Source organism: Aethalodelphis obliquidens, unplaced genomic scaffold (assembly GCF_003676395.1).
Source record: "Aethalodelphis obliquidens isolate GAN/ISIS:26980383/991018 unplaced genomic scaffold, ASM367639v1 scaffold2, whole genome shotgun sequence".
Taxonomy (NCBI): Eukaryota; Metazoa; Chordata; class Mammalia; order Artiodactyla; family Delphinidae; genus Aethalodelphis; species Aethalodelphis obliquidens.
Window position 1 is genome coordinate 88,910,211 of NW_020837946.1, and position 27,347 is coordinate 88,937,557.

Below are 27,347 nucleotides of genomic sequence, written 5' to 3' on the forward strand. Positions count from 1 at the left end.
GAGAAGCAATAGCTTCTAGCATTTGTAAGTGTGTGGAGACCTTTCAAAGTAAACTAAATAAATAAATTGTGGAGCTCAATTTATTCATTTTCTTGGAAATGCAGGTGGATTTTATTTGGAGACGTTTTACTCACTTAAGAATGCTTTTCCAAAAATATATATGTATAGAATTGTCCTTCAAAGTAGAATGTAGAATCTATGGCAACAGAAAAAAACTTTTATCCTTTTACACTTCAAGTTTTAAGCCTTACACTTAATGCATTTTTCTGACCATTCTAATTATGTTGCATGTCTACAATGGTGAGAGAGGAGATGGTTGGATATTCTCTGATACTAGACAACTAAATGACATTTTCTGAGTCCTAGTTAACTAAGATCAATAACTGAATTTCTTTGTTATTCCCTTTCATGTTATTAGTTTATATTTGTACAACCTCTAAACTTTATTCTGCCCCCATTACAAATGGTAGCCATTCATTTTGCTTTGTTTTCCTTCACTTCTCCTGCAGAGATAATTCTAGACTCTATTTTCCACTCAGTTCTTGACAGTCCAGGCAGTTAGAGAGACTCATTCTTGATATAACAGTTAACTGTGTTACATTCAAAACACCTTAAAGGATTGTTCACCTTTCATTGTGATGTTAGTTCCCACAGAACAAATAAAATATCCATAGATGATCTGTCAGATTTGCTATTGTGTGCTATTAACATTAGATTTCTTAAATCATCTTTAGACTACAAGTGACAGTCCTTCACCATGAATAAAAATATAAAATGAAATAAAATAGGATTCAGTAAGTGCTTATATACTAAATTCAGTATGTGTATTTATATCAAATAAAATAACTAATATTCATAAATCTTATTACAGATGACATGTCCACTTTAAACTTATTAAAATATTTATTTATAATAAGCCTAAGCTTATGTTTTATGTAGATACAGCAGTGATTGGTACCTGATGATTGAACACTGGGAAATATGATTGTCTCTATTTTATATTCTAATGGCCAACACAATCTGCATTACCACATGAATAGAACAAAAATAATTGAAAAGCAAAATGGACATGAAAACAGAAATACAAAGAATAACACAAGCACTTTAAAGCATAAAATGTGTGTATGCATGTATAATTGTTCATAAAATGAGCTCTGATTATTTTACCTGAAGTGAACCTGAGCGATCTTCTAACCCAGGCTTTGTTGGAATGTGGGGAAGCTGAGACACAGAGAGGTCATGTTACTGTGTAAAGTCGCAGATTAAGTAGTGGACAGACTTTGCCCCAAATACTGACTTCTTGATTCTTACCTAGTGAAGATTCCATATAAGTAAACAATTTTGTCAACTAATTGCCTTTTCATTACCTTTTTTTCCCAATAGGGAGACCCACCTGCAGCTGTGCACTAGGGTTCACTGGACCAAACTGTGGTAAGACAGTCTGTGAGGATTTTTGTCAGAATGGAGGGACCTGCAGTGTTACTGCTGGGAACCAGCCTTACTGCGACTGCCAGCCTGAACACACTGGAGACAGATGTCAGTACTGTAAGTGAAAGCAACACCCACAAGACAGTCTGACAGCAGGCTGTGAGCTGTACATTAAGTAATCTTATCACCTAGAACTACACTCCCTCCATTACCTCAATTTCAGCCACGCCCTATTTTTCAAGTCCACCCCCTATCACCCCAAATCTAACAATTCTTTACGTTGTTCTTCATCCATCTCTTATTTTAAAGATTCTGTTCTTTCCTTTCCCAGCTTAGATTCCATGGTCCATCACTGCAGTCATTCCCTTGTATACACCCTTAACAATCTTGCTCCCTCTCCCCTCTCTTGTACTTTTCTAGAAAACCATAGCCATGGTTAAATCCAGTTCTTCTTCTGTCCTGAACTGGCACCCCACTGCTGAATGCAACTGAAAAAAAAAAAAATAGACTGGTCTAACTTGAGGTTTTATTACTAATCTCATATGGGCATTTACTATGGTTTCCACTGTATTTCATTAATCCATTAACCCTCTTAGATGTCTGTGTCACATCTTCTCCTTTCCCCCCAAACCTTCAATACCTGTGCCCCAACTTTATTCTCAGCTTAGGAACTTGCTTCCTATTTCATTAATAAAAAAAGAAGCTGTCTAAAGAAAACTGCCACAAGCTCCCACCACTAGATCCCTCAAATTACTTTGTCCTACACCACATCCTTTGTCTTCCTTCTTATGACTAGGGACCCATGCGATGTCTAATGCTACACTGTCCACTCCTACATTATATCCCTCTTAGATACTCATGGACACCTCTCATACAACTGTCCCCTCTTTCTTCTGCCTTATCAGTGTTTTCTTTTTACCCACCTTTCTTTAGAAACTTTCCTTTGTGCTCACATCCCTTTCTAGCTACAACTTTATTTCCCTGCTCATTTGTTTTAACCTAAGGTATAGTTGCTCTACAATATTATATTAGTTTCAGGTGTACAGCATAATGATTCAGTATTTTTATAGATTATATACCATTTAAAGTTATTACAAAATAATGGTTATAATTCCCTGTGCTGTACAAAGTATCCTTATCGCTTATCTATTTTATACATAGTAGTTTGTAATCTGATACCCCATCTTGCCCCTCCTCCCTTTCCTCTCCCCACTAGTTTGTTTTCAATATCCATGAGTCTGTTTCTGTTTTGCTATATACATTCATTTGTTTTATTCTTTAGATTCCACATATAAGTGATATCACACAGTATTTGTCTTTCTCTGTCTGACTTATTTCACAAGGCATAATATTCTCCAGGTCCATCTACATTGCTGCAAATGGAAGAATTTCATTCTTTTTTCGTGGCTGAGTAATATTCCATTGTATATATACATTTTCTTTATCTATTCTTCTGTTGATGGACACTTGGGTTGCTTCCATATCTTGGCTATTGTAAATAGTGCTGCTATGAACATTGGGGTGCATATATATTTTTCAATTTTTCATTTTGTCCAGATATATACCCAGGACCAGAATCATATGGCAGTTCTATTTTTAGTTTTTGGAGGAACCTCCATACTGTTTTCCATAGTGGCTGCATCAATTTACATTCCCACCAACAGTGTACAAGAGTTCCCTTTTCTCCACATCCTCGATAATATTTGTTGTTTGTAGACTTTTCGATGATAGCCATTCTGACAGGTGTGAGGTGAGAGCTCGTTGTTTTGATTCACATTTCTCTAATAATTAGTGATGTTCAGAATCTTTTAATGTTAACCATCTGTATGTCTTATTTCAGAAAAATGTATTTTTGGGTCTTTTGTCCATTTTTTAATCAGGTCATTTGTTTTTTTAATGTTGAGTTGTATGAGCTGTTTATATATGTTCAATATTAACCACTTATCAGCCATATCATTTGCAAATATTTTCTCCCATCAGTAGGTTGTCTTTTCATTTTGTCAGTGGTTCCCTTTGCTGTGCAAAGCTTTTAAGTTTAATTAGGTCCCATTTTCTTTTGCCTTAGGAGACAGGTCCAAAAAATATTGCTACAATTTATGTCAAAGAGTATCCTGCCTATGTTCTCTTAAAGTCTTATGGTTTCAGGCCTTACTGTTAGGTCTTTAAACCATTTTGAGTTTTTTTTTTACATATGGTGTGAGGCAGTGTTCTAATTTCATTGTTTTACATGTAGCTGTCCTGCTTTTTCAGCACCACTTGTTGAAGAGACTGTCTTTTCTCCATTGTATATTCTTGCCTCCTTTGTAGTAGATTGACTGTAGGTGCATGGAGTTATTTGTGGGCCCTCTATTCTTTTCCATTGATCTATGTGTCTGTTTTTGTGCCAGTACTACACTGTTTTGATTCCTGTAGTTTGGAGTATAGTCTGAAGTCTGAGAAGGTTATACCACCAGCTTTGCTTATTTTTCCCCCCTCAGGATTGCTTTAGCAATTTGGGGTCTTTTGTGGGTTCATATAAATGTTAGAATTATTTGTTCTAGTTCTGTGGAAAATGTTATGGGTATTTTGATAGGGATTGCATTACATCTGTAAATAGCTTTGGAAAGTGTGACCATTTTAACAATATTAATTCTTCCAATCCAAGATCATAGATATCTTTCCATTTCTTTGTATCATCTTCAATTTCTTTGAACAATGTTATATAGTTTTCAAAGTATAGGTCTTTCACCTCCTTAGTTAATTTTATTCTTAGGTATTTTATTCTTTTTGATGTGATTTTTAAAACGATTTTTGTTTGTTTTCTCTTTCTGATATTTCATTATTAGTGTATGGGAAAGCAACAGATTTCTGTATATTAATCTTTTATCCTGCAATTTTACTCAATTTATTTATTAGTTCTAATAGTTTATGGGTGGAGGCTTTAGGGTTCTCTACATAGAGTATCATTGTCATCTGCAAATAGTGACAGTTTTACCTCTTCCCTTCCAATTTGGATACATTTTATTTCTTTATCTTGTCTGATTGCTGTGGATAGGCCTTCCAATGCTATGTTAAATAGAACTTGTGAAAGTGGGCATCCTTTTCTGTTCCTGAATTTAAAGGAAAGACTTTCAGCTTTTCACTGTTGAGTATGATGTTAGCTGTGGGTTTGCCATGCATGGCCTTTATTATGTTGAGATATGTTCCCTCTTTCACCATTTTGATGAGAGTTTTTATCAAGAATGGAAGTTGAATTTTGTCAAATGCTTTTTCTGTGTCAATTGAAATGAACATGTAATTTTTATGCTTCCTTTTGTTAATGTGGTGTATCAAATTGATATATTTGCAAATATTGAACCATCCATGTATCCCTGGAATAAATCCAATTTGATCATGCTATATGATCCTTCTTATATATTGTTGGACTTGGCTTGCTAATATTTTGTTGAAGATTTTTACATCAATATTCATCAAAGATGTTGGTGTCTTATTTTCTTTCTTTCTTTTTTTTTTTTTGGTAGTGTCTTTGTCTGATTTTTGTATCAGGGTAATGGTGGCCTCATAGAATGAATGTGGAAGTGTTCTGTTCTCAATTTTTGGAATAGTTTGAGAAGTATATGTATTAGCTCTTCCTTATATGTTTAGTAGAGTTTTCCTATGAAGCCATCTGATCCTAGATTTTGTTTGCTGGGAGTTTTTTAAAAATTATTATTATTATTAGAAATTCAATTTACTACTAGTGATCATTCTGTTCAAGTTATCTGTTTCTTCTTGATTTAGTCTTGGAGGTGATTTGTTTCTAGAAAATTGTCCATTTCTTCTAGATTGTCCAATTTGTTTGCATGTAACTGTTTGTCATTGGTATTGGTTGTTATTTCTCCTCTTTCATTTCTGATTTTATTTGTCTCCTCTCTTTTTTCTCAGTGAGCCTGGCTAAAGGTTTATCAATTTTGTTTATCTTTATCAAAAAACCAGCTCATGGTTTCATTGATTTTTTCTAGTTTTTTGTCTCTGTTTTATTTATTTACTCTTTGATCTTTATTATTTCCTTCCTGATACCCTTATGGGCATTTCAGGGTATATGACTCTTTATTTTTCTCTTGCTGCCTTTAGAATTATGTCTTTATCTTCAACTTTTGCCATTTAATTATTTGTCTTTGTATAGGTCTATGTTTCACTTCATCTTGTTTGGGACCCTCTGTGCTTCCTATATCTAGATATCTGTTTCCTTCTTCAGGTTTTGGAAGTTTTCAGCCATAAGTTCCTCAAATATATTTTCAATCTCTTTCTCTCGCTCTTCTCCTTCTGGGATCCCTATAATACAAATGTTGGTATGCTTAACATTATCACAGAGCTCTCTTAAACTGTTTTCACTTTTTTTAAAACTTGTTTTTCTTTTTGCTGCCCTGATTGGGTGATGTCCAATCTTCTATCTTCCAGATCACTTATGATTCTTCTCTATTACTTACTCTGTTCATTCCTTCTACTGTGTTTTTATTTCAGTTATTGAATTCTTCATTTCTGATTGGGTCTTTTTTATATTTTCTTGTTCCTTGTTAAAATTTTCACTGTGTCTATCTATTAGTTTCCCTATTCAGTTAACATTCTTATTACCAATGCTTTGAATTATTTATCTGGTAAATTGTTTATTTCTGTTTCATTATTTTATTTCATGGTTTTTCTCTTGCTTTTTCAGTTGAGAATATTTCCCTCCCTTTTCATTTTGCTTAACTTTCTCTGCCTCTATGAATTATGTGAAACAATTACCTGTTTCAGTCTTGAGGGTGTTCTTATATGGAAACATTTCTATACAGACTGTGTGTGTTCAGTGCCTTTGGTGGCAGAGCTGGATTTGTCCTGTATGCAAGTCATGTCTTTCCTTAGGGTGTGCTGGCAGCTATCACCTTGGTAGGGGATGGGGCTGGAGATGGAGGGGCTTCAGCTGGAGCTGGGTGTAAGGCAAGAGTTTCTCTCTGCTCGATGGACATATTGGCCCTATCAGGGCTGGGGTCTGATCCCAAGTTGCTGAAGCAAAAGCCATGAAGGTCATCCCCAAGGTACCTCAGTTTCCTTTAAGTGTGTGCTTTCCCCTCTCCCAGCCCTGGGACCCTCTCCCCAGAGTAGGGTAGTGTCAAAGCAAGGGGGTCTCACATGGGCTGTCAGCCCATGCCTGTCTCAGACAGAGGTTCAAGCTGTCTCTGATGCACTGCCTGTGCAGGCATCAGCAGTTATTTCCCTCCCTCTGTTCAGATGCAGCTTCAAGTCCAAGTCCCCTTTGTCCCTCAAAGCCAATGACTCCCCATGGCCTCTATTGCCAATGCCCTGTTGTAGAATCACACTGCAGGGAAGGTGAGGCCTACATGGACTCTGCATATGTGGGGTGTGGGCTTTGGTAGAGCAGCCACTGTCAGAGATCTGGGTGGCTTCTGAAGCACTGCTTGAGTAATTGCCAACGATGGCCATGGCTGCCCCATCCGGGCTCCACCCTGTGACCTGTCGCGTCCGTGTCCCATAGTTAAGTTTTTCTCCCCAGTTGTGGCAGCCCCAGATTGAATGCTGCACTGTGACATGCAGCAAGCAGGGCTGGAGCATTTGCTCAGCTTGGGCTTGGCATATGCACAGGGGTGGTAAGAAAGCCAGCCGGGAGATTTCAATCTGCCATTTCTGCTCTGCCTTGGGGGGTTAGCCGATATGCATACTCTCCTCAAAAGCAGCAGTTCCTACAGCCTGTAGCAGTTCCTACAGCCTGTAGCAGTTCCTACAGTCCCAGTGGTCTTCCAACTTACCAAGGGGGCTTATCTCCCCTGTGTAGGACTCAAGCACTAAGCACCCAATCCATGGCTCTCACAGCTCACTCCTCTAAAACACCCACCCCTTGATTTCCATATGACTCTGCACATTGGAATGGACTCAACAGCTTTTATAAAATACAGTTTACCAAGTTACTTCCAAAGACTTTGATCCTGGTAGCCTGGAATAGGACATCTATAACATTTAAAGTTTTCCAGGTATTTCACATATATGACTAAGATTGAGACCCACTACCTAGATGATTTCAACTAATTGCATGGCTTTTAATACCATCCAAATATGAATGATTCCAAATTTATATTTCTAGCTGAACTAGCTGTTGCCTGAATCCCAGATGTTTATACCTAAGTGTCTATTTGACAGCTTGACCTGGCTCTAAATTAACCTGATTTTCTCATCCAAAAATTTGTCTACCATAGTTTTCCCTGTGTTTGTAAAGGGAAATACTCATTGTCCAGGTCCAAAAATCTTGGAGTCACTTTTGACTCCTCTCTTTCTTTTATACCCCACCTTTATTCTCACATTTACCTTTAAAACATACCCAGAATCTGAATGCTTCTCATCACCTCTATTCTCATTACCCTTATAGAAGCTACCAATATCTCTTACCTGGATTATTACTAATTTATCTCCATGCTTCCTCTCTGCACCCTCTGTATTTATTCTCAAAACAGCAGCCACAGTTTTGTTTTATCCCCCCCAAAAAACTGATTTTCGATCTCAGTCACATTTACTGAGATCTTTCTACATCTAGGCACTCTTGTAATTACTTCTTTTTTTTAAAATAAATTCTGTTAATCCATTTAATCCTATGAATAAAGTAGCTATTATTTTTATTCTCATTTTACAGAGGAGACTACTAGGGAGGCACAAATAGCCTCCTGAAGATCGATCACACAGTTACTAATTGGGAAAGCCAAGATTTAAGCTCATACAATCCAAACCCAGGGTCCACACCCTTAAAAATTACTTAACATTGTGGTCCCCAGATTATTTGATATCTTTAAGGACCTCACAGAGAGTGGCCTAGGTCTCTGTTCATTGTAGAAAGTACATGGAACAACATAGAATCAAACTATATATACTGATTTATTTGAGAATCAAAAATAATATTAAATATTTTTTCTCTGATATTATAGCAAGAGACCACTTCTGCAGCAAAGAGATTCAGTGTTTTTTTTAATCTTTATTTGAGTATAATTACTTTATATTGTTGTGTTAGTTGCTGCTGTGTAACAAAACAAATCAGCTTTATGCATACACATGTCCCCATATCCCCTCCCTCTTGAGCCTCCCCCCCCCCCTCCCTATCCCACCCCTCTAGGTGGTCACAAAGCACCGAGCTGATCTCCCTGTGCTATGTGGCTGCTTCCCACTAGCTATCTATTTTACATTTGGTGTTTCCTTTCCTATATGTATATTCTTCTCATATTAGGTCAGCCTCTTTTCAACATATATAGATGCCACTACCCTAATCCAATGCCCTTTTCACATTGTTCACCCAATTTATCTCTTAAGTGATATGCATCACAGACCAGCAGAGTTTATCTGGCAAATACAGTCCAGTTATATGTGTGTATCCTCCTCACATGTTGCTTGCATCCTCTCATCTCCCACCTCTCAACATAGCATAATAGTCCAGCACAACTCCCATCTACTAACTTGTAGGGTTTTTTTTTTCTTTTCAGCTCCACATTTCCCACCACACTGAATGATGTCCAAGCGAATCAGGGCAATGCCAACCATGAACCTGCATAATGCAGACCCTACTTACTATCCAAACTATTTTTGCACCCTCTCCTTTATTCTAGTAAAACCACACTGATCATGCGTCTCCAAAGGTCAACTTCCTTGGCATTGTGGCTTTCTCATGCTATTCTCTCCCTTTGAAATGCACTTTCTTCATATTTCTCCTCACTCTCATCTCTCAGTACCAAATCCTATCTGTCTGTCTCTGTCCAGCTCAAAAATCATTTCCTTTTTGATGTTGTTCATAACCACCCTCAGTTTGAATTAATCTCTCTGTCTTCTAAATTTTCAAGTCACTGCTTCTTTATTTCTTCTTAGCTCTATTCACTTTTACATAGGAGTATTAGTTGTGTATATTCCTTCTATTTGTCTGGGATGACCTCTTTGAGACCACACCCAACAGTGGCATTGGTCAAATAAACAAATGAACAAATACATAATCATAGATAAGTAAATGAAAGCAGTTTGGAGGCAAGTTTATAAAAGAATAATCAGTGTAATGCACAAAAGCTACATTTAATTAGGGTACAATCATATGGTATTTTTGTATGGAGCTCTTTCTCAGTTCCCAATTGGTCCATCATCATGGTACACCAGCCATTTTTTGTTTGTTTGTTTGTTTAAGGTGAAGCATCACCATATTTGATTTTTTTTAAACGAAGTTAAAAAAAATACTATGTGGCCATCATTATAATGATTTGTATTCTTAAAAAGAATAAATTCATTTGGCTTATATTTTAGTTAGCAACTTAATAGAATCACAGTCTGAGGTAGCCTGATGCATTATAAAAGGCTGCATTATAATTTTATTATCACTATTAGCAATCATAGCACCTTTTACAACAAAGCACTTATTAAAATTAACCAATTAATCCTTAGGCAGAGGTTAAATAACTTGCTCAAGCTCCCAGAGAAGTAATAGTACAGTCAGAATTGGACCCCAGAAGTTGTTGATCAAAATATCAACAAACATTGATGCTGTTCTTTGGCAGCAAAATAAGTCTGTGGACAGTATCATTAAAATGATAAATCCAACAGCTGACAAAAGCATAATAAATTTAGGATCTGTTAGATGAGAGTCGGCAAGGTTCAATGGACCTGGTGTTCCGTCAAAACTGTATCTTGCATATACAAAATCTTCTCTCTATAAATGAAGAAATGACAGAATGGTTCATTACAGTGCCTAATTAAAGGTCCATTAGTGGGAAGTAAAACATCAGTTCTTAGTTGTGCTGAGTAAAAACATTTCACAACACTAATGGCAATATAAAGTCCAAGGTCTGAAAAGCAAATTAATTTTAACACCAGTGCCCAGGGAGGAGAGACAGCGATAAATAATGGCAAAAGTAAAATTAAGTATTCTTTTAGTCAAACAAATATAACTCCATTTCATGCAGTTCTGGAGCAAGGATTCCTTGTATACATCAACAAAATTATAAGTATGGCATTTTTCATTTAAATCTGGGTGTTCAGTATGAGGTCAACAATATTGGAGGTTTTTGTTTTTTTTTTTTTACATCTTTATTGGAGTATAATTGCTTTACAATGGTGTGTTAGCTTCTGCTTTATAACAAAGTGAATCAGTTATACATATACATATGTTCCCATATCTCTTCCCTCTTGTATCTCCCTCCCTCCCACCCTCCCTATCCCACCCCTCTAGGTGGTCACAATGCACTGAGCTGATCTCCCTGTGCTATGCGGCTGCTTCCCACTAGCTATCTATTTTATGTTTCGTAGTGTATATATGTCCATGCCACTCTCTCACTTTGTCACAGCTTACCCTTCCCCCTCCCCATATCCTCAAGTCCATTCTATAGTAGGTCTGTGTCTTTATTCCTGTCTTACCCCTAGGTTCTTCATGACATTTTTTTTTTTAATTAAACAGTAATTATATTAGGGCAGAAGAGCCAATGAGGACCAATTCAATCTGTGTCTAAGAGCCAGGTATTCAAATCAAATGGCAATCTGTTTGTCATCTCATTGATGTTTTCAAAGTCCTCTAGTGACCTGCTTGAGGAACCATTATAATGTCAATTTGAACTCAGTTTATTAGAAATATACCTGTATGGCTTGCTCCCACTTACTGATTCCAGTAAGTACAGACATTAAGTAGTATCTCAAGTTTATAAAATTTGGAGTATCTGACACTAATTCAAACACATCATCTATGGTAACTGGTATTAGAGCCATAGTCTATCAAGTAACTTATAAAAGTTATGAACTATAGTTTTGAACCTAACATATGTGAAGACACAATGGGATTATTTTTACCATTTTCCTTCCAGAGCAATTTTATTCCATTAGTCAGTTGGTCAGTGAATATATTTTGGAGTTTACAATGAACCTCTCCCTATGTTAGCATGGAGGAAACAGTGGCATCAGAGGTATTTCCTGCCCTCAAAGGGCTTACAGTCTAATGTATGATTCTGAAAAGGAAACAAATAGGGCTTCCCTGGTGGCGCAGTGGTTGAGAGTCTGCCTGCCGATGCAGGGGACACAGGTTCGTGCCCCAGTCCGGGAAGATCCCACATGCCATGGAGCGGCTAGGCCTGTGAGCCATGGCCGCTGAGCCTGTGCATCAGGAGCCTGTGCTCCGCAGCGGAAGAGGCCACAAGGGGGAAGCTTCCCCCTTCCCCTTTGAAGCATACAATGGACTGAACATTTGCCTCCTCCAAACTCATATGTTGAAACCACAATCCCAAAGTGATAGTATTAGGAGGTTGGGCCCTGGGGGTGATCAGGTCATAAGGATGGAGCCCTCATGAATGGGATTAGTGCCCTTGTAAGAAGAGGCCAGCTTGCTCTCTTTCTGCCATGTGAGGACACAGTGAGAAGTCTGCCATCTGCAACCCAGGAAAGGGCCCTCGCCAGAACCTGACATGTCCACCCTGATCTCAGACTTCTAGCCTCAGAACTGTGAGAAATCAGTGTTTGTTGTTGAGCTGCCTAGTCTGTGATGCTTTGTTACAGTAGCCAAAGCTCAGACATTGCCAGTACATCTCTTTGCTGTTTAATGACAATCATGATTTCATTAAACCCCTTGTGAAGATGTTATTCCCATTTAATGGCTGAAGCTCTGAGACTTAAATGGGGAAATGATCTGTCAGATACTACATACTCCATCAGTGTCAAAGCCAATAATGGAATTCAGGTGCCCTGATTTTTTTTTTATGCACTAAAATTGTCTTTGAGGTAAAACATGTAATAAGGTGCATAAATCTTTACTGTACAGTGTAAATCTCCATGAATTTTTATGTATGTATGCACTATGTAGCCACCACCCAGATCAGGATGTAGCATATTTCCAACACCCAGTGAGACTCCCTCATTTCCATTTCCCAGACAATACCTTTACCTCCCATGCCCATGATAAACATTATTCTGACCTCACCATAGTTTGGTTTTTTTGCCTGTTTTTGAACTTTATGTAAATGGAATCGTACAGCATGTGTATGAGAGTCATCCATATTGTTGTATGTAGCAGTAGTCCATCCATTTTTTATTGCTAGGTAGTTTTCCATTGTATAACAATATTGTAGTTTATTTATCTGTGGTCCTTTGAATAAGACATTTGAGTTATTTTGAGTTTCAACCTGTTGTAAATAAAGTTTTGACTGTTATCACAAAAAAAAAGGAAACAAATAATAATTTTAATGACCAGTTTAATGAAACACAAAGACCAGCTCCCAAGAAAGAACACAGAATACAGCCAACAGAAAAGATTTCTTGAAGGAATTATCACCTAAGCTGAGACCAGAAGAAAGAAAAGCTAACCAGGTAAAGAGACAATGCATTCAGTGGAACAGCATTTGCAAAGGCCCAGATAGGGAAAGCCTTTTGAAATTTAGTTTTTCTTTTTCTATTTTATTTTCTTAGGGGCGGGCTGGCAAGAGAAATAACACTTACTGAACATACATAATGTGTTGGTCACAGAGATATGTGCTGTTGTTATACATTATTTTATCTAATATATGAATATGATATTATGACAAATGCTTATACAACCCTATGAGATTAGTATTATTAGTCCAACGTTATGAATGCCGAAAAATGTGATGAAGTCATTCTCCCTAATCTGCAACATAGGAACCACAGTTTACAGCCTTGCAGGTCTGACTCCACAAGGCTTCTGGTGTATTTTCCTGTCGTTTAATAGCCTTCCCATTCTATTGCATCTTTTTAGACTCACTATGGGAACACTCAAAGCTCAGGTGGCCCAGTGGCTCAACCTGGTCTTTTCAAGTTTCTACTCCATTGAAGAGAGGTTTTAATAATTATTTTCATCTTGACTTGATTCAGACTATGGCAGGCCCAAGCAGAAGAGACCAAAAGACTAATAATGACCAGGAAAATAGAATAGAATCTTTTTAGTTAAGATGAAGGCCAATTAGAACTGACCTTTGAACTCCAAGAAAGGACCATGACTTAAAAATGAAATTATCAATTAGGAGTAGCAATTGCCTAGATATTCAAGTATATAAGATTCTTAGAACATTCACACCTAGAGTATTAAAGTATTTTGGAGCCCTGTCCCCCGATTCTTTTTCTCCTGGTGAGAAGATAAGCATTGCCTTCATTCCGGCCTTCATCATCTCTTGCCTGGATTATTACAACACATTCCCTTATGTACCTTTTCTTGAACCTTGGAAACCTGTCCATTGTGTCCAAAATGTGCCCCTTTTAATTGATCATACCTCTTTTTCTTCACACATGGTATCCTGAATATCTGCCAAGCCTAATTCCCCAACTTTGTCTTCTTAACTTCCCTTTGCTGTAGGCCGTTCAGCACTTCTCTTTGGCACTTTCACTCTGTATTAATGTCATCATTCATATTCTTGACTCTCTACCCCACTAGAATATGAAATAGGCCATGGTGTTTTGCATATCTTACAAATCTTGGGAGTTAAATCACTGCCTGGTCTTAGTAGATAATGTTAAGTACGTGAGTGAATGTGAACCAAATAGCAGGATTCTGTTTCCAGCCTGCTAGGCTCAGTTTTTTTCTGTTCTCTGACAAGATCCCACTGAAAAGGCAGGGCCAAAGTTCTGGGCCACCTTTACTTACTAGCTCATTAAGAGCTACACTCCATGAGAAATTTTGTGCCTGTGTTTTAAGTTTGAAAAATATAGTGAAAAAATACAATTATGTTTGAAATAACATGTGTGAAGGAAAATAAATACTTTTCTCATGTGAGCAGGACAGAGAATAGTGAGCTGAGGGTAAGATAATGTAATAACATTATTTTTTTTTAACTCTACATATTTTAGAAGAAATTGTCAGTTATAAAAATATTGTTGAAGACAATTTTGATCCCTTAGTAAAACTAGAATTACTAAAAACAGATTTTTACTATAATGTTGTGCCTTCATTTAAAGGAAATGTAAAAATAATAAGAGGGACAATATCTAGGAAAAATGTGGTAATATAAAAAATAATTTATTGGAAACTGAACTAAATCTAAGAAGATTTATGTCATATGTCAAAGTACATATTCTGATTATTAAAATTAATTTATCAACTGATATATATTGAACATTTCTGGGTCTCATTTATTGTTCTAGGCATTAGAGATACATTGGTATAAAAGCTCTTTTGAAGATACTTGCCTACTTAATTTTTGGTGAATAAAAAAACAAATGATATGTCTTTTCAGATTAAAAGCGGTGACTTAAGAGTTATATAGTCAAAAAATGATTAGTTGGAGATCAGAAATGGGTGTTATGCCATACTACTTAGAAGCATACTTATTTTATACAATTATATTTCAAATTCCAACAACATGTTTGTAAAGTTAATTATGAATAATAAACTTTCATTTCTGTGTCATGTAACTTATACCTTTAGTGTAATTATGTTTCAGTAATTAACTTTTAGTAATTACAGTTAATAATTTTGGTAAGTATAACTAAAAAAAATTAAGAATGCTTAATTACTTTTGCTGGCATTATAGCAGCAACTTTCTTCTATGCCAGCTTCATTTGAGTTTGAGACAATTCTAATCTCACAGTACTCTTGAAACAGTGCATCACCTGTTACCTTGCCAAGTTTAGATGACTTCTTTTTCTACTTTCATGGCACATTAGCCCTACCAACAGGTATTTGCTCTTCTTTTTCCAACTTAAGGAAGAGTGAATATACAAAGTAATATGAAGGACTACAAAAAACAGCCTTAAAACTGCCTAACTGAAGGTTGAAAATAACCTGCTACAAAAATAATGGTTAGTAACTGTTTAAAGAGGCATTTGTATTGAAATAAACTGAACATGCCCAGTGGGAGCCCTCAAAAAAGAAAAAAAAGCAAAGTTTTGCATGAATAGAAACCATCTATTATTGTGATTCTGTTGTACTTGGTGTTAAGTAAACTGAATGGATTCATAATTATCTACATACAGAGTTGGGTATGAGAAGACCATATAGTACATAAATCATGCACAGACAGACACACAGATTGAAAAAAAATTTTTACTTGGGGCTTACCTCAAACCAAGCAAACTGTTTCTTGTTAAATGCATCTGCTAACATTATTTTTTAAATAATTATATCAAATGTAAATTTAAGAGTAGTTTTAAAACATCATGCTTTATATCGGATTTGGAATGTCAGCTGACATGTTTTGAAAAAATGTCATGAGTCAGGAATCTTTAAATACTTTAAATATAAGACAATTAAATAAGATTCTTATCTTATAGTTAATATGATAACCTTCATGTTTAAGTATTAAAGATTTCATCACTATAAACTGGTGTTGTTATTCTGTTTCAGTCAAAACATAGAACCTCTTTTGGTAATTGGTAATTGATATTCTGCAAGAAAAAGTTTGTACTTATATTGATTATTGATAAAAATGGCAAATATCAGTATGGCAAACATCACCGGTTCTCATGGTAAGAAAAAAAATATTCTCCAAATTTTAAGCTTAGGGCTTCTGAGTCCCGGAATGCAATAAACCAAAGAAAGGAGGGAATGTTTATAATTTATCCTATGAATATGTAGCTCATTAAATAAAGAAGGGCATAACTTTGCTAAAATCAAGACAGTACATTCATAATTTTATTTATTCAGTTTCATTCTCATGTATGCAAAAATATAATTTTCATAAAGTTTGATTTTAATAAATGGATATATACTAAGATCCATTGTTTTCTAACAAATGAAGTAACACTAAAAAGAGCAAAGTAAAATAGAAAGGGGATCCCAGAGATAGCCAATAATTTCTCACAATATAGATGATTAATTATATGAAAATGAAATATTATTAGAAAAGCCCACTTATTGGGGATCGCACTAAAGATTCAGATACATCATAAGTATAGGATACTCTGAAAAATAGAAAGTTACTTGTTCCAGAATAGTATTAGAAAATCAATCCAACATTCAAGTAGCTAAATTTGAATTTTTAGATCTGCATTACCATTTGAAGATCCATGACTAAAACTGTGGTAATAATAACCTAATTTTCAGTTTGATAAAATAATTTGTACTTTATTAGTTTTAAGAACTCAGAAGAAAATCTGTATTGTAATGAACTGAGGGCAAGCTTTCCTTGCAAGTGAATGATATAATCAACATAGTGCTAGAAACAAACAAATTGGTGTGGATATGACCACATCATAAATGGCACCGTGTTTAACTGACTACTTGAAAACTCAGGTCACTTTCATGAATCATTCTAGATCATGAATAACTGGAATTAAGCTAGAATTTTTCTACACCAGATATCAATGCTCCTTAATTTGAAAGGTAGTATAGGCTTCTGATCCTTTTAAGAATCTCCTGTCAAATAAAACAAATACATAAAACAGTTTGCATAAAATTTCAGTGGCTTTCTGGAACTTCATTGATTATACACTCTAAGTTCACTGGAATCTGTCAAGATGGAATCCAGATTTGAGGATGAAATATTAGGGTTTAGAGGTGATAATAAGGAATTAAAACATTCTTTCAGAATCATTTAAAATTGTACAAAGTAGACAATTGTGGACTAACAAATAGTATTCTACAACTTTGGATTTTCATAATTATTTTCATTATCAAAGGGGAAACTCAGTTACATGATTTATAAAAACAATAATTATAATAATTTAGCCATCTGCTTCTCAGAGTTGTGAATTTCAAGTTAGGTAATCTTTTAAAAAGTTTCTTTTAAGATTTACAATTAAATGCAAATATTTATATTTTAATAGATATTTTGAGTACCTATCATTTGTAATATATAATTAATGTGTATTCTAATATGTATTTTAGGTAATATATATTCAGGTAATATATAATTTGGATAATACAAAATTAATTTATTAATGTCTTAGCATTCATGTTTATGGACTGAGATTTTTTTAAACATAAATTCTGTAATGATCCATGAATTTAGAAGGAAATTCTATATAGAGTTACATAAAGGAAATAGATCAGAGATCAATTTCTATTATTGAAGAAAATAGTCTATTGAATAGGTATACATTTTTTTCTCTAATTTTTATTTTTTTTTAAGTTTTATTTGTTTGAATTTTATTTTCTTTATACAGCAGGTTCTTATTAGTTATCTATTTTAAACTTACTAGTGTATACATGTCAATCCCAATCTCCCAATTCATCCCACCACCACCACTACCCACCCAAGGCTTTCCCCCCTTGGTGTCCATACGTTTGTTCTCTACATCTGTGTCTCTATCTCTGCCTTGCAAACCAGTTCATCTGTACCATTTTTCTAGATTCCACATATATGTGTTAATATACAATACTTGTTTTTCTCTTTTTGACTTACTTCACTCTGTATAACAGCCTCTAAGTCCATCCATGTCTCTAAAAATGACCCAATTTCGTTTCTTTTTATGGCTGAGTAATATTCCACTGTATATATGGACCACATCTTTTTTGTCCATTCGTCTATCAGTGGGCATTTAGGTTGCTTCCATGACCTGGCTATTGTAAATATTGTTGCGATGAACATTGGGAAGCATGAGTCTTTTTGAATTATGGTTTTCTCTGGGTATATGCCAAGTAGTGGGTATTGCTGGGTCATATGGTAATTCCATTTTTAGTTTTTTAAGGAACCTCCATATTGTTCTCCATAGTGGCTGTATCAATTTACATTCCAACCAACAGTGCAAGAGGATTCCCTTTTCTCTACACCCTCTCCAGCATTCGTTGTTTGTAGATCTTTTGATGATGCCCATTCTAACCTGTGTGAGGTGATACCTCATTGTAGTTTTGATTTGCATTTCTCTAATAATTAGTGATGTTGAGCAGCTTTTCATGTGCCCCTTGGCCATCTGTATGTCTTCTTTGGAAAAATGTCTATTTAGGTCTTCTGTGCATTTTTTGATTGGGTTGTTTGTTTTTTTAATATTGAGCTGCATGAGCTGTTTGTATATTTTGGAGATTAATCCTTTGTCCATTGATTTGTTTGCAAATATTTTCTCCTATTCTGAGGGTTGTCTTTTCCTCTTGTTTACGTTTTCCTTTCCTGTGCAAAAGCTTTTAAGTTTCATTAGGTCCCATTTGTTTATTTTTGTTTTTATTTCCATTTCTCTAGGAGGTGGGTCAAAAAAGATCTTGCTGTGATGTATGTCAAAGAGTGTTCTTCCTGTTTTCCTCTAAGAGTTTTATAGTGTCCAGTCTTACATTTAGGTCTTTAATCCATTTTGAGTTTATTTTTGTGTATGGTGTTAGGGAGTGTTCTAATTTCATTCTTTTACATGTAGCTGTCCAATTTCCCCAGCACCACTTATTGTAGAGGCTGTCTCTTCTCCACTGTGTACCTTGCCTCCTTTGTCATAGATAAGTTGACCAAAGTGCGTGAGTTTATCTCTGGGCTTTCTATCCTGTTCCATTGATCTATATTTCTGTTTTTGTGCCAGTACCATGTTGTCTTGATTACTGTAGCTGTGTAGTATAGTCTGAAGTCAGGGATTCTGATTCCTCCAGCTCCATTTTTCGTTCTCAAGGTTGCTTTGGCTCTTTAGGGTCTTTTGTGTCTCCATATAAATTTTAAGATTTTTTTGTTCTAGTTCTGTAAAAAATGCCATTGGTAATTTGATAGGTATTGCATTGAATCTGTAAATTGCTTTGGGTAGTATAATCATTTTCACAATATTGATTCTTCCAATCCAAGAACATGGTATCTCCCTCCATCTGTTTGTGTCACCTTTGAGGTTTTTCATCAGTGTCTTATAGTTTTCTGAGTACAGCTGTTTTACCTCCTTAGGTTGGTTTATTCCTAGGTATTTTATTCTTTCTGTTGCAGTGGTGAATGGGATTGTTTCCTTAATTTCTCTTTCTGATTTTTCGTTGTTAGTGTATAGGAATGCAAGAGATTTCTGTGCATTAATTTTGTATCCTGCTACTTTACCAAATTCATTGATTAGCTCTAGTAGTTTTCTGGTGGCATATTTAGGATTCTCTATGTGTAGTATCATGTCATCTGCAAAACAGTGACAGTTCTAATTCTTCTTTCCAATTTGTTTTCCTTTTATTTCTTTTTCTTCTCTGACTGCCATGGCTAGGACTTCCAAAACTATGTTGAATAATAGTGGCAAGAGTGGGCATCCTTGTCTTATTCCTGATCATAGAGGAAATGCTTTCAGTTTTTCACCATTGAGAATGAAGCTTGCTGTGGGTTTGTCATATGTGGCCTTTTTTATGTTGAGGTAGGTTCCCTCTATGCTCACTTTCTGCAGAGTTTTTATCATAAATGGGTGTTGAATTTTGTCAAAAGCTTTTTCTGCATCTATTGAGATGATCATATGGTTTTTATTCTTCAGTTTGTTAATATGGTGTATCACATTGATTGATTTGCGTATGCTGAAGAATCCTTGCATCCCTGGGATAAATCCCACTTGACGATGGTGTATGGTCCTTTTAATGTGTTATTGAATTCTGTTTGCTAGTATTTTGTTGAGGATTTTTGCATCTATATTCATCAGTGATATTGGTCTGTAATTTTCTTTTTTCGTAGTATCTTTGTCTGGTTTTGATATCAGGGTGATGGTGGCCTCATAGAATGAGTTTAGGAGTGTTCCTTCCTCTGCAATTTTTTAGAAGAGTTTGAGAAAGATGGGTGTTAGCTCTTCTATAACTGTTTGATAGAATTCACCTGTGAAGCCATCTGGTCCTGGACTTCTGTTTGTTGGAGAATTTTTAATCACAGTTTCAATTTCATTACTTGTGATTAGCCTGTTTACATTTTTTATTTCTTCCTGGTTCAGTCTTGGAAGGTTATACCTTTCTAAGAATTTGTCCATTTCTTCCAGGTTGTCCATGTTATTGGTGTAGAGTTGCTTGTAATAGTCTCTTAGGATGCTTTGTATTTCAGCAGTGTCTGTTGTAACTTCTCCTTTTTCATTTCCAATTTCGTTGATTTGAGTCTTCTCCCTGTTTTTCTTGATGAGTCTGGCTAAAGGTTTATCAATTTTGTTTATCTTCTCAAAGAACCAGCTTTCAGTTTTATTGATCTTTACTATTGTTTTCTTTGTTTCTACTTCATTTATTTCTGCTCTGATCTTTTTGATTTCTTTCCTTCTACTAACTCTGGGTTTTGTTTGTTCTTCTTTCTCTAGTTCCTTTAGGTGTAAGATTAGATTGTTTATTTGAGATTTTTCTTATTTCTTTAGGTAGGATTGTATTGCTATAAACTTCCCTCTTAGAACAGTGTTTGCTACATCCCATAGATTTTGGATTGTTGTGTTTTTGTTGTCATTTGTCTCTATGTATTTTTTTATTTCCACTTTGATTTCTTCAGTGATCTCTTGGTTATTTAGTAACGTATGGTTTAGCCTCCATGTGTTTGTGTTTTTTATGTTTTTTTCCCTATTCATTTCTAATCTCATAACGTTGTGGTCATAAAAGATGCTTGCTATGATTTCAATTTTCTTAAATTTACTGAGGCTTGATTTGTGACCCAAGATGTGATCTATCCTGGAGAATGTTCTATGTGCACTTGAGAAGAAAGTGTAATCTGCTGTTTTTGGATGGAATGTCCTATAAATATCAATTAAATCTATCTGGTCTATTGTGTCATTTAAAGTTTGCATTTCCTTATTAATATTCTGTCTGGATGATCTGTCCATTGGTGTCAGTGTGGTGTTAAAGTCCCTCACTTTTATTGTGTTACTGTTGATTTCCTCTTTTATAGCTGTTAGCATTCGCCTTATGTATTGCAGTGCTCCTATGTTGGGTGAAAATATATTTATAATTGTTATATCATCTTCTTGGATTCATCCCTTGATCATTACATAGTGCCCTTCCTTGTCTTTTGTAACATTCTTTATTTTAAGGTCTATTTTATCTGATATGAGTATTGCTACTCCAGCTTTCTTTTGATTTCCATTTGCATGGAATATCTTTTTCCATCCCCTCACTTTCAGTCTGTATGTGTCCCTAGGTCTGAAGTGGGTCTCTTGTAGACAGTATTTATATGGGTCTTGTTTTTGTGTCCATTCAGCAAGCCTTTGTCTTTTGGCTGGAGCATTTAATCCATTCACATTTAAGGTGATTATCGATATGTATGTTCATATTACCATAATCTTAAGTGTTGTGTGTTTGTTTTATAGGTCCTTTTCTTCTCTTGTGTTTCAAACTTGGAGAAGTTCCTTTAGCATTTGTTGTAGAGCTGGTCTGGTGGTGCTGAATTCTCTTAGCTTTTGCTTGTCTATAAAGCTTTTGATTTCTTCGCCAAATCTGAATTAGATTCTTGCCAGATAGAGTAATAATGGTAGTAGGTTTTCCCTTTCATCACCTTAAGTATATCATGCCACTCCCTTCTGGCTTGTAGAGTTTCTGCTGAGAAATCAGCTGTTAACCTTCTGGAAGTTCCCTTGTATGTTATTTGTCGTTTTTCCCTTGTTGCTTTTAATAATTTGTGTTTGTTTTTAATTTTTGTCAAATTTCATTACTATGTATCTCAGCATGTTCTTCCTTGTTTTTATCCTGCCTGGTACTCTCTATGCTTCCTGGATTTGGTTATCTCTTTCCTTTCCCATGTTAGGGAAGTTTCCAACTATTATCTCCTCAATTTTTTTCTCAGGTCCTTTCTCTCTCTCTTCTCCTTCTGGGACCCATATAATGCGAATGTTGGTGCGTTTAATGTTGTCCCAGTGGTCTCTTAGTCTGTCTTCATTTCTTTTCATTCTCTTTTCTTTGTTCTGTTTTGCAGCAGTGAATTCCACCATTCTGTCTTCCAGGTCACTTATCCATTCTTCTGCCTCAGTTATTCTGCTATTGATTCCTTTTCGTATATTTTTCATTTCAGTTATTTTATTGCTCATCTCTGTTTGTTTGGTCTTTAATTCTTTTAGGTCTTTGTTAAACATTTCTTGCATCTTCTGATCTTTGCCTCCATTCTTTTTCCAACGTCCTGGATCATCTTCACTCTCATTATTCTGAATTATTTTTCTGGAAGTTTGCCTATCTCCACTTCATTTAGTCATTTTTCTGGGTTTTTTTCTTGTTTCTTCATCCGGTACATAGTCCTCTGCCTTTTCATTTTCTCTCTCTTTCTGTGAATGTGGTTTTCGTTCCACAGGCTTCAGGATTGTGGTCCTTCTTGCTTCTGCTGTTTGCCCTCTGGTGGATGAGGCTATCTAGAGGCTTGTGCAAGCTTCCTGATGGGAGGGACTGGTGGTGGGTAGAGCTGGGTGTTATTCTGGTGGGTAGAGCTCAGTAAAACTTCTAATCTGCTTGTCTCCTAATGGGTGGGGCTGGGTTGGTTGTTTGGCATGAGGCAACCCATCACTGGAGCCTTCCTGGCTCCTTGGTGGGGCCAATGGTGGACTCCAGGAGGGCTCACGCCAAGGAGCACTTCACAGAATTTCTGCTGTCAGTGTCCTTGTCCCAATGGTAATCCACAGCCACCCCCCGCCTCTGCAGGAGACCCTCCAACACTAGCAGGTAGGTCTGGTTCAGTCTCCTATGGGGTCACTGCTCCTCCTGCGTCCCAATGTGCACACTACTTTGTGTTTGCCCTCCAAGAGTGGAGTCTGTGCCTCCCCCACTCCTGTCAAAATCCTGCAATCAAATCCCTCTAGCCTTCAAAGTCTGTTTCTCTGGGAATTCCTCCTCCCGTTGCTGGACCCCCAGCTTGGGAAGCCTGACGTGGGACTCAGAAGCTTCACTCCAGTGGGTGGACTTCTGTGGTATAAGTGTTCTCCAGTTTGTGAGTCACCCACCCAGTGGTTATGGGATTTGATTTAATTGTGATTGCACCCCTCCTACCGTCTCATTGCGGCTTCTCCTTTTCTTTGGATGTGGGGTATCCTTTTTGGTGAATTCCAGTGTCTTCCTGTTGGTATTTGTTCAGCAGTCAGTTGTGATTCCAGTGCTTTCACAAGAGGGAGTGAGAGCACGTCCTTCTACTCTGCCATCTTGAACTAGTCTCCTAGGTTTACTTTCATACATAGTTTAGGCTATGACTACAAAATGAAACCTATTGGAAGCTGAAAATTTTAGTCTACGTCTATGGAATGCCCATTTCTGGGAAAATGGTAGGTCACATCTTTCATTCACCTGGTGGTCTGGAGTATCTGGTAGTTGTTTCATTGATCCAGCAGCTGAATGTCTATTTTATGTAGGCACTAGATATCTAAGAGCCCTTTTTCAGAGACTGGATGGCATCTATCTTTGCTTCTCATCTGAATTTCCTCTTTCATCTCCCACCTTCCTCTCCCCAACTGTAACACACATACATATCTTGGCAAACTTCAGTTAGTTTCCAGAGTAAGTAAAATTAACCTTGATTGATCTCATATTTACATAAATTCGTAACTGCCTTTGGAGTTTTAAAACTAAAAAATCTACAGTATGACGCTTGTTCTCTGCCTTCTGAAGTGCCCTGCTTTCCAAGGGGCAGTGCTCATTCATTAATTCAACAAATATAAATAGTGCATCTAATGTGTGACAGCCACTGAGGCTTGAGAATTAGTCATGAATAAAACAGAAAACTGCTCTCATGGTACACTTTAGTATTTATAAAAAATATGCAAACAAACATATTAAGTGTCTGGTGGTGAGAAATGAGATGATGAAAAATAAAGCAGGGTAAATTAAGAACCTAATACAGTCTGAATGAAGAAAAGAGTCAGGGGGCTATAGAAACTAAAACACATTAGTTACTATATCAGAAGTGTATTGCTACAGTATCGTTTTGTAAGCTAGGTACGTAAAAGAGTAATGAGTTAATCTCATCGCCTTAAGGTTGAAACAATTTACAAGAATGTCTTCAAAGAACAATAATCTTTATAAATCAAAAGTATACTGGATTAAATTGTTTATTGATTAATTGCAGTAATTCAATGCCTAGTTCTTATCATGTTAAAGTGTAATGCTACTAATTAAAGTGATTTTCTGTAACCTTTGAATTACTATGAAAGTAAAGTAGAAAGCTGATTTTTATATATGAATAATCTGTTTTATGCCTACACATCTATCCTAAAGGAAACTTGCACATTTGATCAGGGGATATCTTTTATAATTTGCTACATATTACTCTGTCAGGTGACCTTTTCAAGATGACTTTCTCAATATTTTAGGGAACTCTTATTAAATAGCAATCACTTATCACACCAGTGTAAAAACCCCTCTCTATATATCTGTATAGATATTGATATATGGATATAAAGAAATATATATTATGTATTTTGCAAGGTAACATATTGAAGGAAAAGTAGGAGGAAGTTACATCTAATTATATCAGAAATCATTACTTTAACATTTAGTTTTGAAGTGAGTAGCTTGGAAGAAAGAAAGGATGAAAAGTTGGAATGGAGAAGAGATAGAGAAAGAAGGAGAAAAAATATGTATATAGGAACTGCATGGGTTTGTCTACGATGGCCATGTCTTCTCCCAGTATGAGGTAAGACATTCCCTGCCCTCTCGTTAGGCTACAACATGATGACAATAACTTTCTTAATGATACTCCCATCTGAGATGATCTTTTCCATGATCGATTCCAAGCATTGTTCACCTCTCATTTCTCCATGAAATTCTTTCTAGTTTTCTACAAATGAGTTATTAATTAATTTGTGCTCTGAATTGTCTTAAAGAAATAGTTCTTAACTAAAATATTTTATTGATCTTAATTTTTTTCAGTTGTGTTAGCCCTGAGGTTCTATCAAATTATAGGCACCCTGAGGGTAAGGGCAATATTAACACTATAGATACTATTAACATAGTAGATGTTAATAAATTTTATTAGGCTGAAATGAATTGAACTTTAGTACCATTCAATGTCCTGATAAAGAAATTAGGGCCTAAACATGGTAAATGCTTTGTTTATGGTGAGAGAGTTACTACATATATGTGTGTGCTTCATTCTTACTCTACGTTTAAGCCATCATATGCTTATTCACTTGTATGGTTTTGAGTTAGCCTCATCTGGTAATTGTATTTAGCTGTCATCTGCAAGTGAACTTGCTTTCAAGTCTCAAATGACTCTCTACCACTTTATACTTACTTGCTAAAAGCTTTTATAGCTGGATTGCTTTAAAAATAGAGGAATACTCAACCCAGAACATCCTTTATAAACAAAAGTTATGTAGGTTTCTCTGATATTTGAAAAAAACATTGCCATGATAGTTTTATGAGTTAATTTTGACTATTGCTAAAATTACTGATGCCATCATTGTTAATATACATTTTGAAACAGCAGCCTGTTGAGAATTTAAATGCTGGTACTTTTAAAATCCCACCCCATATGTCTCACTCAAATGAAAATTTTATTAAATTGGCTTTCTGAATCTTACATTTTCCTTTTACCTGGATACTGCGAGATGGCAGTGTTTGCTCAGAATAGATCTCACTCTAAATTTTTGCAGTTTTCTCTATAAAATATTTGGGATATATTTCAATTTTTAGTAATAAATTAGAAAATGCTAATTTTCTTAAACATGCTTTTCTGATGAAAATTTATCAGCTCTAACCAGAGTTTTGCACACATTTTTCCCTAGTGAGTATTTAATTGGCATACCTGGATTCAGTGTTTGCCTATTTTATTAAACTCCGTTCTGAAAACAGAAGATATATTTAGGACTATGCAATAAGTTTAATTATTAAAATATCTTAGGCTGTGTGAAACATTGGAGGAATGTGAAAAAGAATACATTCTAATATTTCTTAAATTTGTTTTTATTTTTTAATATAATCCTTTAAAGACAGCAATCATAAAATTCTAAGCAAATTATACAAGTTACTTTATCTCTTTGCCTCCTAAACCATGATAAATGAAAAACTGACTCCAGAGAAGAAAGGCTGCCATCACTTTTGTTAACATTTTTAAGAATCTAAAAGCTTTTCCAGAAAACCTTCTAAATGTTTTCATCTTAAATGATGTGTCAGCAAATGGTGACACTCAGGAATGTCATACTTTGAAATTTCTTGGCTGTTATTTTGGTTTCCTATTTGTCCAGAGTGACTCAGAGCTGATCCTGCCTGATATTGACTATATCATATGTATGGTTATGTGTTCCCTTCAAGTAAGAGAGTCCAGTGCTGTAAGCCAATTACTAGTGGCTAGAGAGGCCAATGTTCAACTTGGGTTGGGATGGAATGCTGAGAATGGCACATGAAAAATGAATGTTTCGATGAGATATAGGAGCCCAGATTGAGTTCCTGAGCTCTAATTCTGCTGGTCTGTATGACATCAGGTAAGCTCTTTTGGGTCTGTTGCTCTTGCTACTGCAGGGTCCATTAGCATTCTGACTGGTGGTTAGACCTTCAGATATCTATATAGATGGAGGCCCATTCAATTTTAGACACACATAAGGAAAAAAGAACACCAAAGTATTCCAAATTACTTTCTGGATTTTTTTTTTCTTGAGTGTGAGTAATTGAATAATAAAAATAAGAGTTTATTCTCTAGAGTTTGACTTATTGGGGTTTGAATTTCAGTCTTCTCACTTTTTCTTGTGTCATCATTGGCAAGTTGCATATCAGAGTAATCACCTATAAAATGAGGGTAATACCATTAATGCTGAGACTAAAGCCAACACATGTGCCTGGCATGTAGAAGACAGCTAAAAACAAGTGTTTATTATCATCATAATCATCATTTCCATCATTTTACTCAAAACAGGCTCTCATTGGCCTTTTTGGTATTAAGGATATTGTTGAGGATGGATGGGTGAGCAGGGAATCATGACATAATCTCACGTGTGTTTAGTAATACTGACTCTGTTCAAAGATGACAAAAGGGCATCTTGGAGAAGTTAGTCAAGTAATTCAGATGAGGTCATATTGTTAGTCAGAGGAAGGGCTGAATTAAACCTCCAAGTCCCTCATATTCTGGCCAATGATTTTGTTTTTTCTTTCTTTTTATTATGTCACCCTAGTATAAGTATTCATCAAAAGTTTATAAAACACCATGTTGGCTCTTCTGGAAATTCTTCTG

General features: G+C 35.7%; 1 protein-coding gene across 1 annotated transcript in view; it reads left to right on the forward strand.

The window, feature by feature from the left end:
* The window catches only part of LRP1B (LDL receptor related protein 1B), a 1,467,083-nt gene that overhangs the window by 1,392,668 nt on the left and 47,068 nt on the right, over positions 1-27,347 (forward strand). The window contains exon 82 of the mRNA XM_027078335.1: positions 1,384-1,545. Within this exon, the coding sequence (XP_026934136.1) occupies positions 1,384-1,545 (162 nt within the window). The remainder of the gene's footprint in view (positions 1-1,383; positions 1,546-27,347) is intronic.